This window comes from Sitophilus oryzae, unplaced genomic scaffold (assembly GCF_002938485.1).
Source record: "Sitophilus oryzae breed Bouriz unplaced genomic scaffold, Soryzae_2.0 scaffold_565_pilon_pilon, whole genome shotgun sequence".
Lineage (NCBI taxonomy): Eukaryota > Metazoa > Arthropoda > Insecta > Coleoptera > Curculionidae > Sitophilus > Sitophilus oryzae.
This window is the reverse complement of record NW_022147157.1, coordinates 21,530-35,278: the sequence shown is the minus strand read 5'-3', so window position 1 is coordinate 35,278 and position 13,749 is coordinate 21,530. Positions and strand designations below refer to the sequence as shown.

Sequence of the window (13,749 nt, the reverse complement as noted above, 5' to 3'; positions counted from 1 at the left end):
CTGATGTACTTCGTTCAGTTACGTATTTGCTAAAGAGGCGGACAACTCTTTTGGCGCCTTTAATCTTCCTTCAAATCCTCACCAAACAACCAGGTATCCAAAGGGGATTCCGTTAGAGTGGTTTTCAATTTTTTTTATTTAAATCGAACGACACTAGTTCCCTCCTCGATATTGACTCGGAATGGATAACACCAGTTATAAGACGTTCTGTCCAACCGTTTTAAGTCTCTATATATTAACTGATTCATACTTTCTCCCCCCCTCTATTTATTTCTAACATCTCAAACACTGCTTCTAATCTCGTCCTCAGAATCTTGTGAATAATCACTACTATTCGCCTGCCTCTCAAAACTTGTTACACTTTCCTCTTCTAAACTTGTCACTAATCTTTTCTTTTACGCATGTTTTATTTTCCTAATAACTTTAATCAGCAGCATCCATCCGTTTAAGATAATCTAAAAACACTCTGCTCTTCGGAGCGAGAGCCGATCGATATCTTTTACGCGATATTCGATGTAGGTCGTACCGCACACAAAAAGACTAAATATAAGAAATGATGCAAGGGCATGTAATGAGGTAAGGGAGCAGGGAAGCGAAGGGCATGTTGAAATTTGTTTGTTTAGGCTTTAAAATGTATGGTCGCCGCACGGAGAAAAAGGAACTACATTGTACTTATTTATGGAGACGAGACCTATAATTCGGTTTTCAATCATTTCAAATGATTAGAATATAACCAAGAATAGTATAGCTTATGCATTAGATTTATTTTATTTTAAATAAATTTACTTAGAAAAAATTATAAAATCAAAATATTGAGAAGGAAATAATTAATTTGCTAGGTACTAATACCAAACCAAACCAAACGGTTTTCCGAAAGTTTCAAAAAGCTTTGGTTTTTCAATTTTATTTTATTTTTATAGTAAAATTCAAAATTAATTAATGATTTTTTTTTTTTTTAAAAAAACTTAAAATGGAATATGAAAAAAATTATATAATCATGATTCTTAAACGAAAAGCCGATTTTTGGCGGAGGAAAGAAAAGAGTAAAATCTTCATTTTTTAACCTTTGTGAAATATGCCACTCACAAAAATCGTCAGAATATGTCTTTTATATACTCCGTTACACTCAGGAATTTATTAGAATTTTTTTTTTTTTTTTTTTTTAATATAGAAAAAAAAAAATTAAAAACTTTTTTTTTTCTTTTTCTAAAATCTTCTGTTTTCAATTAACTTATATTTGTTTAGTTTAAAAAGTGAGTAGAAAATATTTTTCATTAAAAATACATTTTTTTTTTTTTTTATTATTTTATGATTATTATAAAAATAAATAAAAAAAAAAAATTTTTAGAAAAAAATTTTAGAAAAAAAATGAATTTTTAATTTTTTCACTTATTGTTCCACCACTTCAAAAATTCTAAATTTTTTTTTTTATTTTATAATTTTTTGAGTTAATTATTTTGACGATTTTAATTAATGACATATTTCACAAGATTAAAAAAATGAAGATTTTAATTTTCTTTCCTCCGCTAAAAGTCGGCTTTTCGTTTAAGACTCATGATCCTTGTTTTCAAATGTCATGGGCTCTTAAGAATTAGAAAAAATCATCGATGAAGAAATTAATTTTGAGTTTTAGTATAAAATAAAATTGAAAAAAACAGTTTTTTTGAAAATCTCGAAACCGTTCGAGTTAAAGAGCTAAAATTTAGGTGAATTATTTTGATTCACGACACCCGATCGATCCCTGGTCCACGATTCAAAAAAGCCGCGGGGGGCAGATTTCCTATATTAATCCGGCTATACTAGTGCAGTTCTTTTGAGAGTGTCTGAAATAATAGGTTTTTCTTTGTGACATAAACAGTAGTATCTTTTTTTTAACTTTAGTACTGTAGATTTGAGTATAAAGTTTTAATTTCAACTCGATACCTCCACGTATTCCAGAGATAAAGAGGTTTTGACGGACGAACGGACAGACAACAAAGTGATCTGAGTTCCGTTTTCCACTTTGAGGTCAAGCAACCACTAAAATAACAAAATACTCACAGCTCCGCCGTAGTTTTGGGTATAAAGAAGAGAATACCCTCCGTCACTAGATTCCATGCGCAAACACTTGCTAGTGAAAATTTCAACTTGTAATCTTCCTGCCAGGCCGCATCTTCACACCAGGGCTCCCTTATCTTCGTGTAGTATTGCAGGAATATTATGGAGGAGAATCCAAAGATCATGAGGTAGTAGAACGTTCTGACAATTTGTGATGGGCCTCGTGATGAAAAATCATCGTCTCCGTTATCTAAAAACGAAGATTTTTCAATATTCTTGAGTGATTAAGAGTCCATTTCACTAGTCCAAGAAGCAAATATATTAATAATATATTATAAATATAATATTATATCAATGATAATAGGTATTGATAATTTCGATTCCAATTATCTCGAGAACCATTACTCGTAACGATTTTTACCAAAAAAGATCGTTTTTACGTAAGCTTGTAAATAAATGTTATTTTTAACTCAATGGTTTATATGGGTACGGACGAAAAGTTATTATTCTTCAGACCAGTTAAAAAATACATGAGTGGCGCTCTATACAAGTAGGAATCATATAGATAATAAATAATCAAAATCTCCCGTAATAAAAAAACTCCCAGACATAATTTTCATCCAAATATTGCTTTAAATTATTTGGAAAAATCGAAATAAAATGAAACTTCTCCACCCTGTATCTCTGAAACTAAGCATTTTAGAACATACATTTATACGAACGTTTTTACTTATTTTTATCACAGGAATATGCTGACAAAGTTTCCGGAATACAGTTCGGACCACCCTGTATATCAATTATGTTTTTTTGCGAAAAAAAAAATAGAAATTTTTTTTTTTTAATTTTTTGATTTTGGTTAAAAACATAATTTTTTGATAATGCAACAACATAGGTAGTAGATTAAAAAAATACAAAGCTAAAATAGTCTATGTCTACGTGTGGATTTCAAAATGAAAAAAATAAAAGTAAAACTTCTCCACCCTGTATCTCCAAAACCAAACATTTTAGAACATACATTTATTTGAGCGTTTTTACTTATTTTTTATCTGAAATATGCTGACGAAGTTTCCAGAACAGTTCGGACCACCCTGTATATCAATTATGTTTTTTGCGAAAAAAAAAAAAAAAAAAAATGAAAAGTACTGATTTTTTTTATTTTTTTGGGTTAAAAACATAATTTCTTGATAATACGGCAACATAGGTAGTAGATTAAAAATACAATAAAAGAAAACCCAGAAAGATTCAGTGGTACTCAAAATTTAAAGCATTTTTTTTTTATTTTTTTGGGAAATATTCAAAGGAAAATAACATTATAATAAAAAAAAAAAAAAAAAAAAAAAAAAAAAAAAAGGAAAAATATTTTTTTATCGAGATCTACCAGCTCTGAAAATATTTGTACTTATTTAAAACCTGTTTTTTTTTTTTAATAAATAAAATAACCCAATAAATAATATATATACTATACAGGGTTGTTCACATACGACACGGAATATTGTAGCTAAACATTTTATTTTACAAATTTCAAGTTTTTGGGTTCGATGAAGGACTATTAGAGGTACAATTTAAAAATAATTTGCAGATACAAGAGTGTCCCAAATAAATAAAAAATAAAAGTTGTTTTTAAATAGGAGCGCCCTATTCATTTTGATTTCTACGATTAAAATAAAGGTAAATTTGATTAAGGTTTATTACGCTTAAAACATACCGTTTTTAAGAAATATTTTCAATTTTATTGAAATTGCAGTAAATTTTAAGGCTTCATTCCTCCGAAATTCAAAGTTTTTTAATACTAAATATTTGAAGTTTATTTATTGTGATAAGTTATTGTGTTGCAATAATAAAAATATTACTACCTTATACAGAGTGTCTAAAAATTTTATTTTAAATAATTTATAGCTTTTTAAACGTAACTTGTTTAATTTAAATGGAACGCCCTGTATATTTTAGGAGAATCAGATGCACAATTTAATTGTCTATCAAGCTGTATAATACCATTTTTTACCTATCCTTCAAGTTTTTCAGAAAATGCATTTTCTTATAATTTGGACTTCATTTAATGGACCATACTACATCCCATGGAATATTGACATTTATTATTGACACCTATGGAATATTGACATCATATATTCACATTCTAAATAATATCGTTTTGCTAAAAGCAATAATGTTGTATGCAAAAGAAAACTATTTAAATCTTTATAAAAAGAGTATGCCATTAATTAAATATAACCATTATTTCCGCCGTATACTAATTAATTGCGGCAAGTAATATTCGTTAATAAATTATTCTAAATAAATATGGATTTGAGTCAGAAATCAATATAATAAATAGTTATCAAAATTAAAGTCTGTTGTTATAAATAAGCATTTAGTAAAATGAAATATCATTTTAGGTGTACTTTTTATCACACTGTCAATGCCCATACAAAATTCAGTTTTTAATTATTTTTGAACAATTATTATTAATCAAAAGCATAGTCAGTTAATGTAGTTTGAATACGGGAATCATATTAATTGGTCCTCTTTAACAAATATTTAAACAGTTTTTTATTTCTTAATAAAATAAACGAATTATATCGACAATATTAGTATTATCTGCACTCTTTAAAAATTTGGTACATCTTTAAAAATAATCTACATGTCAATAGTCCATGGGTATATTGATAAATAAGTTCCTAAATTACAAAGAAAATGCATTTTCTGAAATAAAAGAGCTAGGTAAAAATGGTATAATATGTATGAACAATAAATTGTGCATCTGATATACAAGGTGTTTTTTTTTTTTTTTTTTTTTTTAACTTAGCTGTTTGAAGCAATAATTATTTAAAATAGATTTTTTTTTTTTTTTTTTTTTTTAATTTATTATTATTACAACAATCAATAAACGTATTGAGCGATAAAAGCACTGGTACAAAATGAAGCCTGTGGCTGTTTCCAAAAAACGGCAGATTTAAGTAATAAACCTTAATCAGAACACATTTTAATCGTAGAAGCAAAATAATATTACAGTTGAGCGTTCCGACCCAAAAATACAAGAATTTTAAAGTTTCTGTATCTTAACAATTTTTTAAATTGTATTTTTTTTTTTTTTTTTACAATTTGTAAAAATCTCATCGTTTAGCTACAATACTCCGTGTCGTATGTGGTGAACAACCCTGTATATTTACTTGTACAATATGGCTTCTCTTCCTCGCATAAGCAGTTTCCAGGTATACATTTTTCAGTTGGATTGATAATCTTCTTTGTCAGCCTCCTAATTAAGAATGTGTCCTCTGGAATTTCCAAAAAACAAAGAAATAATTAAAAAATGCAAATTTCTTTTCACATATATGAAATATTGTTGATAAAATGTTATTCAGTTAAAATATATGAGTTAATTTTTATTTTTTTAGAAAATTTGTAGGTATTTAAGTAATCTACGGGAACACGGTTTGATAATCAAGTCATTGAAATTTATTGATAGAGAAATTCATGTAAACGTTTTATTCAAAAAATGTGTTTTTTAAAATTATTTTTCATTTAAAAAAAAACAAAAGCCCTAGGCCCCCCCCTGGGCTCAACCCCAGGCCCCTCCAGGCCCCCCCAGGATAAATTGCTAGTTACGCTAATGGATGAGGGGTCCAGGGGAATAGCACCAATTTCTTAATTTTAGGATTTTACAATATAATGCTGTAGGTCCAGTAAAAATACAATATAATGCTGTAGGTCTCTAGTAAAAATATAGAATACCCGGAAAGAACTTGATAACCACCAGCCGTACGATGCTCTCCTGTAAAATTAGTAAAATGGCGTTTATCATGTTTTTCCCCTGGACCCTTCATTATAGTAAATATGCTATAAAATATTGCTTACCTAGGGCGTCACATTTTGCCTCTTGTGTTTCTTGTGCATGTGCACCTGCACAAGAAATTGTAAAAACATATAGTAAAATAAAACACAAACAGGACGATCTAATATACATCTTGATCATGTATGATGTATACAGACTTCACAAACAATGAATTTATTCCAAACCAAGTGAAATGGTTAAGTTGTTGCATTAAAATATGTTTAGTTTTTATGGGGAGTTTAAGAATGTATTTTTTATTTGTTTTTTTTTTCATTTTTTAAACGTATATAGATATTTATTAGTTGTAGATCTGCGAGTAGTATTAATATTTCAATAGCAAAAAAAATATTTTGTTAATAAATATTTTGGATACCTATTTTAATAAAATTAAAATTTTTACGTTAATTAGCCTATAGATTGGTGAGGAAATAGTACAATTAATGTACATTTTTTAATATCATAATTTTTCTAAACATTAGTATTTTACTTTTTTTATTACATTATTTTTTATCCAAATATCTATTAATATTTTAATATTAAAAAAAAAATTATAGACATATTTTTTAAATTTGGTAAATTATTGATAAAATGGTGAAGGGAAAAATATATTTTTTTTTTGCATGAATAAGACCAAAGGGCAAGACAAATTTTATATTCTGTTGTTTTATTGACGTTATATTTTTTTATGTCTTATTTTTTGTGTAATAATAACTTTTATAAATATATTAAATAAAAATATATAAAGTAAAATTAATTTATTTTTTCCATAGCAACTGTTAAAATTGCCTTATATCCATCAAAAACAGTAGATAAAATAGTACTTTAACCGCAGGGGTAGATTGATAAGTTAAAAACTTTATTTCTTCTCGCACGTTTTTTAATTGCTTCCATTTTTGAAAATGTTTCTATTCCTTTTCATAAGTTATTCGGGATTTAAATGGAAGTAGTTTGGATATGGCGTTTGTCGCTTCAGCCTGAATATCTGTTAGTAATTTACTTATTTCGTTATGAGCCACTTCTGCCTCTAATTCAATCAGCAATCGACACGAAAGAGAATTAAAAAATATTGACTCAAAACTGACAACTAAAGAGACAGCTTTACTTATTTGTCAAATTACATAAAAAACAACTCCAACCCAGCGCAACATTTTTTCTATTCGTAATAAATTCCTTGAAATAATCATTTCTGAATATTTCGCTATGGAAAAAAATATTGTTTTATACACGACGATAAAATTGCATTATCGTATCCCGAAATTAATTAACTCGCGATTTCATCGCTCGTGAATTAATCTGTTCGGTCGACGATAAAATACCATTTTATGGTCTTGTATAAAAAATAACTATTAATAAATTATTTTTCTTAAGTTTTTCGAACAAAAAAAAATCTGTTTTACGTATTTTTACAATCTTTCTGCATCATTACATTTTGAAAATTAGCTTTAAAAGCATAATCTGTCAAAATTATCATAGTAAAGACCCATCTACACATGACGTTTTACTCGGCAGGTAAGACGATTGAAAAACTAGCGTATAATACACTAGAAGTTTTACCTATAATTTTATCAATTATAGCATTGTGTTTAGTAAAGTTCAAAAAACAAACATAACTTCAAATAATGTAATTTTAATTTTTAATATCTTGATATTTCTTGATGAAATGGCGAAGGCACCGATGTATAACAAAAACTGCAGAAATTAAATATAGGATATTGGCGATATTATCTCACTTTTGAATATTACAAAAGTCTAACTTAAGAGTAATTCATTGATTATATTACTCGAACAGTACTTTTTTTTAAATCTTTAGATCTATATACAGAAAAATTTGACAATATTAAAAAAATTGTTTAATTAATAAATTCATTATTGTTACTGTTTGTCACGGTTTTAGAATTATTAAAAAAAGTTAAAAAGCTTTTAAAAATACGCAGAAAATATTCACTTTCACATTTTAAAAGAAAAAAATAATAAATATTCAATGTTCCTGTCTGTCTAACTACCATACGATTTAAAAAAAAAACGGCGTCAAAGAAGGCTAGCGAATGACAATCAATGATAATTTTGGCGAAGTCAACCCTTAGACTCTGTAATTAGTGTTAATTTTTTGACAAGTTTTGTGTTAATTTTTAGTAAATGAGTAGGTCTAGAGATTGACTTCGCCAAAATAATCATCGTTTCTTTTTGGGTTTAATTTAAATAAAAGGCAAATGTAAAATCACAAACTATTGTATTTAAACCAATAAAAAGAATGAGTAATATAATTTTAACAACATATGTATACATAAAATTTTACTGTACACGTATAAAAATCCATTTAAAAATCTACAAGGGACATAAAATTTTATACAAATATAAATAAAAATATACTAAGTCTTAAATTTTCAGCATCCCTGTATCTATTGCATAAACTTTCGTATTTAAAAAAATAAGCGGTAATAATTTTACCAATAATACATAAATAACAGATCAAAAACAGACATAAAACAAGAACAAAAAAAAAATAAAAAAATTATACAGGTTGAGAACTTTTGCTTAATTTTATCTTCAGAATGCGTTGTAAAAATTTCATGATTACAATTCCGACCAGCCTGTATAATACTAATAAAAAAGTATATCTTAAAATTTAATCATTCCTCTCGGGCCTCCACATGTAATTATTGTTGTCGAAGAAGTAGTTTCCTATGATCATGATCCAGAACATATAGAAAATTGCCAGGGCTAGTGCTATCCATGCAACGACCACAGTCTCGGAGAAAATGAACCAACAGACAACAACAATACAGAGCAATGTGAGTTCGACAATGTTGGAGGTTCTGAAACCATCACCTGTAAATAAGATAAAATATCAATACAAAAAATATCATATTCGAGGCAGTAATGAAAAATATCTTCCAAGGTTTGTATAATTTTTTTTTTAATTTTGATTTAAAGTAGCACGTTTCATACTCCTCTGACCTGGATTTCGCAACTATACTGTGTGACAAAAAAGGAGAACAACTTATATATTCATAAGATTTTAATAATGTTTGGTGTACACTGTACATTATGGCAGCTCCTGACAGCCAGCAAAAAAATATCAAATATTGATCAACATATTATATAGGTGTTCTCCTTTTTTGTCACTCAGTATACAGGGTGTCCCAGAAATAAGTGCTAGTATTTTAACTGGTAGTATATTTCGGCCTCAGAAACACGCCTTGCGCAAAAAGAATAAAGAATTTGAAAATTTGAATTTTTTTTTAGTTTTAAGTTAAAAAACATAATTTCTTTATAATATGGCAACATAGATAGTAGATTAAATTTACACGAAAGAAAATCCAGAAAAGATCCAATGGTTCTCAAAATTTAAGCAAAAAAGCATTTTTTGTTTAAATTTTCAAAGTAAAATAGCTCGGTTATTTTGGACTAATTTGGAAAATGGTAAAGAGAAAAAATGTTTCTTTTGACCAGACCTACTACCCCTTAAAATACTTGCACTTATTTCTGATTTCTGGGACACCCTGTATAATAGCAACCTTTTTTAAACTCACTGGAACAGAATCCGTAATGTTCGACGTATTCAGATTGGCATTTACATTCGCCTAAAATGCACTCTAACCTTGATGGTCCTGGTTCTATCCCATGACAGTCTGTGTGGTTAATACATATCTCCCCTAACACTGAAAAAAAATAGTAATTTAGAAATATTAGTATTAATGTGAAAGGAACACAGTTGCGGTGACAGTTTTTTAGAAATAAATTCATAGTAAAAAATCAAAATACTATTTATTTTACATAAAAACATCGTTATTTCAAATGCAATACTGTGTATTTTTTAAAATAAGTCGAAGCAGATTTAAATGCTCTTTCAAACTATATTAGGATTTCCTATATCTATCTAGCTCAGCTTTTGAATGAAGATCAATTTTTCAATAAAATGGCAACCAAGAGGCTGGTGTGGTCATGGCAAGTTTCTAGTGACAATTAGTAGCAATTTTCAAAGTCGAAATTAGTTTATGGACTTTATTTTTAAGATGCCCGGTGGGGTAGAGGTACAGCTCTCGTCTACCAATTCAAAGGTTGTGGGTTCGAATCCTACAGCCGGCATTTCATCAGCCGACTATTTTTAATAAAATAAAAATAGTTTGGGATTCACAATCCTGAGGTAATAATAGGCGGTTGAAGCGTAGTGCTAGCCACATTACCTTTCCTTGTATACCAACGACTCTAGTATGGCAAGCTGTACCTTGCTACTCCCAAGGCGTTAAACGCTATACAGGAGCAAGGTATTATTGACTTTATTTTAATCTTTGAATAAAGAAGACTAAGGAAGGGCATAATGCTATCCATGTATTCATGCATGGTGGGCGGAAAAAAGCGCCATAAAAAGCACTCTAGGGTGGGGATCGCTTGCAGGCCCAGTTCTGTTTGACGATTCATTTTGACATTTGAATTTGATTTGAAATTTTGTGGATTTGTCAGTCTTTACGGAGCTTATTTTTATGTTATTTATTATTTATTCTACTACGATAGTTGTATAAAAAAGGTAGTAAATCTAGATGGGAATTGTGGCAGCACTTAAATTAACGATGACATATCGATTTATCAGAAAAAGACTCAAAATAGTTGGTTGTGTAACGTGCGGTAGATCTCGACTTAAGAAAATTAGGTAAAATAATGGAACAACTTTTCGCTAGTAAGTGACTATATAATATACATGCATTGTAGTAAACCGATCATTTCATGAAATTCACTTAAATTAACTAAATTATATATTTTCTTGCATTTAGCTTTTATTTATTACTTGTCAAGATTAGATGTCAAAAGATTTAGATACGTTAATTTGACTTACCTGCTTCAGTAGCGTATTGGATGTTTGTGGTAATAAATACTTATTATAACTTATCTATTTTTATATATTATATATTTTATAACAATTTTAACTACCAACATTTATTCACAACGTAAAAATAAAACAACAAATTATTGAGTCTACGTCTACCCTACATCATAGTTTTACATTTTTTAAATAAAATTAGAACGACACTGATAAACCGGAATTTAAGTCGGCCATATTTGAGGCCCATCGCGGTGTACCTAAGATTTTTGATATACTCCTTCCTTAGTCTTCTTATTCAAAGATTTTAATTTACACCAGTTTACTTTTATTTAATTTACCTGCAATAGTGTAATAAATAATAATCGCTTTTTATGCAAAATCTGAGCTAGATAGGTATAGGAAATCCTAATATAGTTTGAAGGAGCATTTGAATCTCTTTCGATTTATTTAAAAAAATAGAGGGTTTTACATTTAAAATAAGGAAGTTTTTATGTAAAATTAATATTTAAAATAGATCATCAATTTTTGATACCCCCGTATAAATTTACAAGGTGTATATTAATATACAAGGTGTCTTATTAAAAAAAACATTGAAATTACAGCTTCCATAAAAAACAGTATCTTCACTGGATTTTACACGAAAAACTCTACAGAACTCAGTTTTATACTCTATAAAATGAATAACTTTGAATTTTGACCGTTATTTTTTACCAACATGGCAAATATAAAAGCCCTCTATCCAAAAAGTTACTGATATTCTTTAAATTCTAAATAAATAAAAATAATTCTAAAAATCAGACAAATGCCGTCTCTAATAGAACAGCCGCGGAGCGATATTTATGACGTCACGCTAGTTAGATACCCAGGATTAATAAATATGTTGTAGAATACACGGAAAACATAACTATTCCTCGTATTTTTGGTTTGTATTTTAAAAATGATATAGTTTACATGAAAAATACATAATATACCGTTAATAAATACAATATATATATATACCTATTTATAGTAATAAATACTTTGACAAATAAACTATGAACCATACAAATGCATCAAATGTTTTACAATATACAAATAATGAATAATATAATATAATATATAATAATAAAATATATTTTAAATTTTGGGGTTTGAAAATCGATCTAATTTAACAAAAAAACATTCAATATCTACTAATAGTGATGTATTATTATTTGCATTCACAAAATTTATATGTATATTTTGCAAGCATCAATGTTCGAAAAATGATATTTGAAAATAATACAATATCATAGAAAAAAGGCGTCAGCGATGGCTATGAAATAAAGATCGCTGTCATTTTATATGTAAAATTATTCTAAAATTTTTGATTTTCTTGGGATTTAGGTTCGGGAAAAACGCTGATTAAGTTTTCATTTGGTTTTTCATTATTTTTTTTTGGTTTAAAAAAAACGTTATAGCTAACGTTTATAGCCTTCATCAGTGTTGTGTCATATGAAAAAAATAGTGTCGAATATAATCCAAAAAATTACATATACGAGGAATAATTATGTTTTCCATGTATTCTACAACATAATTAATCCGTAGTATCTAACTAGCGTGACGTCATAAATCTCGGTCCGGGGCTGTTCTATTAGAGACGGCATTGCATCAGCATGGCCGCAAGTTGCTAACCTAATAAAATTAACACTAGAAAAGCCCGCAGGACCTGTCAAATTCAAAGTTATTCGTTTCACAGACTATACCTTTTGGATAAGTTATAAGATAATAAGCAAGATACAAAGGGGGCAAAAATACAACATTTTCAAATACCTTTATTCTGTTAAGTTTTTTTTTATTTTAGTAGCACAAAAAAAACTATTCGTGTCAAGCATGGAATAATTTGTAGACATATAAAATGACGTTGCTTCTCAAACCAAAAACGCATAAATCATCACAACCGTCATGTTCTTCTAATCTACCTACAGAAACTACCATTTATCTTGCTACATTTCGTCATTATGGTTTACACAGGGATCCACTCGAAAAAACGTTTAAAATCAAGTGTTAACTTTCTTTTTTAATTAAAACCAAATCCTACCAGACACATTAAAAAGTTGTAAAATGTTCTATTTTTAAAAAGGCTGCTTAATCCAGATAGTAAAAAATCGGTTTTAGGTCTTTTTTTCCGTTGTGCAACTAAACTTTAAATCCACTAGTCAGATTTTTGAGAATTATCTTAAAAGAACTTTAAGTTAAAGAATTTTAAAAAAAATCCAATTTTAGAACAGCAGTTTAGAAAAACAAGTGTACCTATATCTGGAATAATCGCTGTCCAGTCATAAGTTATTTTCTTAAAAATGTGTGTGTGTTTGTAAATACTATGAGGTCGAAAAATTTTATATTAATTTTTCACATATTGATTTAAATAGTGTAATAATAATATAATTATGTTATAAATACTGTTCAAGAAAGACTAAAAAATAAACCAACGAAAATCAATGACAGCTGAATAATTTATCTGCAAACTCATACTATTAATTTTCAGTTGACATTTGCAGTCATATATCATAATTTCAATCAAAAATTTCTTGCCATTATAAATTACATAGTTGTCGATTCCAAATCTGATCTTATTAATTTTATAGGATAATATTAGCTTTAGTTTTGCCACATAATTCCGAATGAATTTCAAAATTTCTTTTATTTTATTTGAAAAAATGATGATAAAATAGTTTCTGTTGAATTTTTGGCACAAAAACATTTCAAATATATGATTTCAGTCTAACAACTATTTTGTAACATATGTTTAATTTATATCAATGAGAATGAATAGGTATTGATAATTTCGATTCCAAATATCTGAAGACCTATTACTCGTAACGATTTTTACCAAGAGACCTTTTTTACGTAAAAAATCACGGAAATATAGATTTTTTTACTCAGTAGTTTTATACAGGTACGGACGAAAAGTTATTACTGTTCAAAACAGTTAAAACACATGTAGGTGGTGCCCCCTACAAGTAGGAGTCATATTGACATCAAAATCAAATTTCTCATGTCAAAAAACTTCCATACACCAATTTTCATCGAAATATTAACG

General features: G+C 28.0%; 2 protein-coding genes across 2 annotated transcripts in view; both read right to left on the bottom strand.

Moving 5' to 3' along the window:
- LOC115887379 overlaps nt 1-6,058 on the bottom strand; it is an 11,858-nt gene extending 5,800 nt beyond the window's left edge. Inside the window, exons 1-3 of the mRNA XM_030906793.1 lie at nt 5,890-6,058; nt 5,205-5,309; nt 2,041-2,287 (exon numbers count right to left, since the gene is read on the bottom strand). Coding sequence (XP_030762653.1) covers nt 2,041-2,287; nt 5,205-5,309; nt 5,890-6,007 — 470 coding nt within the window. The 5' untranslated portion in view covers nt 6,008-6,058. The remainder of the gene's footprint in view (nt 1-2,040; nt 2,288-5,204; nt 5,310-5,889) is intronic.
- Nucleotides 6,059-8,079: 2,021 nt separating this feature from the next.
- Nucleotides 8,080-13,749, bottom strand: part of LOC115887380 — a 27,193-nt gene continuing 21,523 nt past the window's right edge. The window contains exons 2-3 of the mRNA XM_030906794.1: nt 9,400-9,528; nt 8,080-8,695 (exon numbers count right to left, since the gene is read on the bottom strand). Coding sequence (XP_030762654.1) covers nt 8,493-8,695; nt 9,400-9,528 — 332 coding nt within the window. The 3' untranslated portion in view covers nt 8,080-8,492. The remainder of the gene's footprint in view (nt 8,696-9,399; nt 9,529-13,749) is intronic.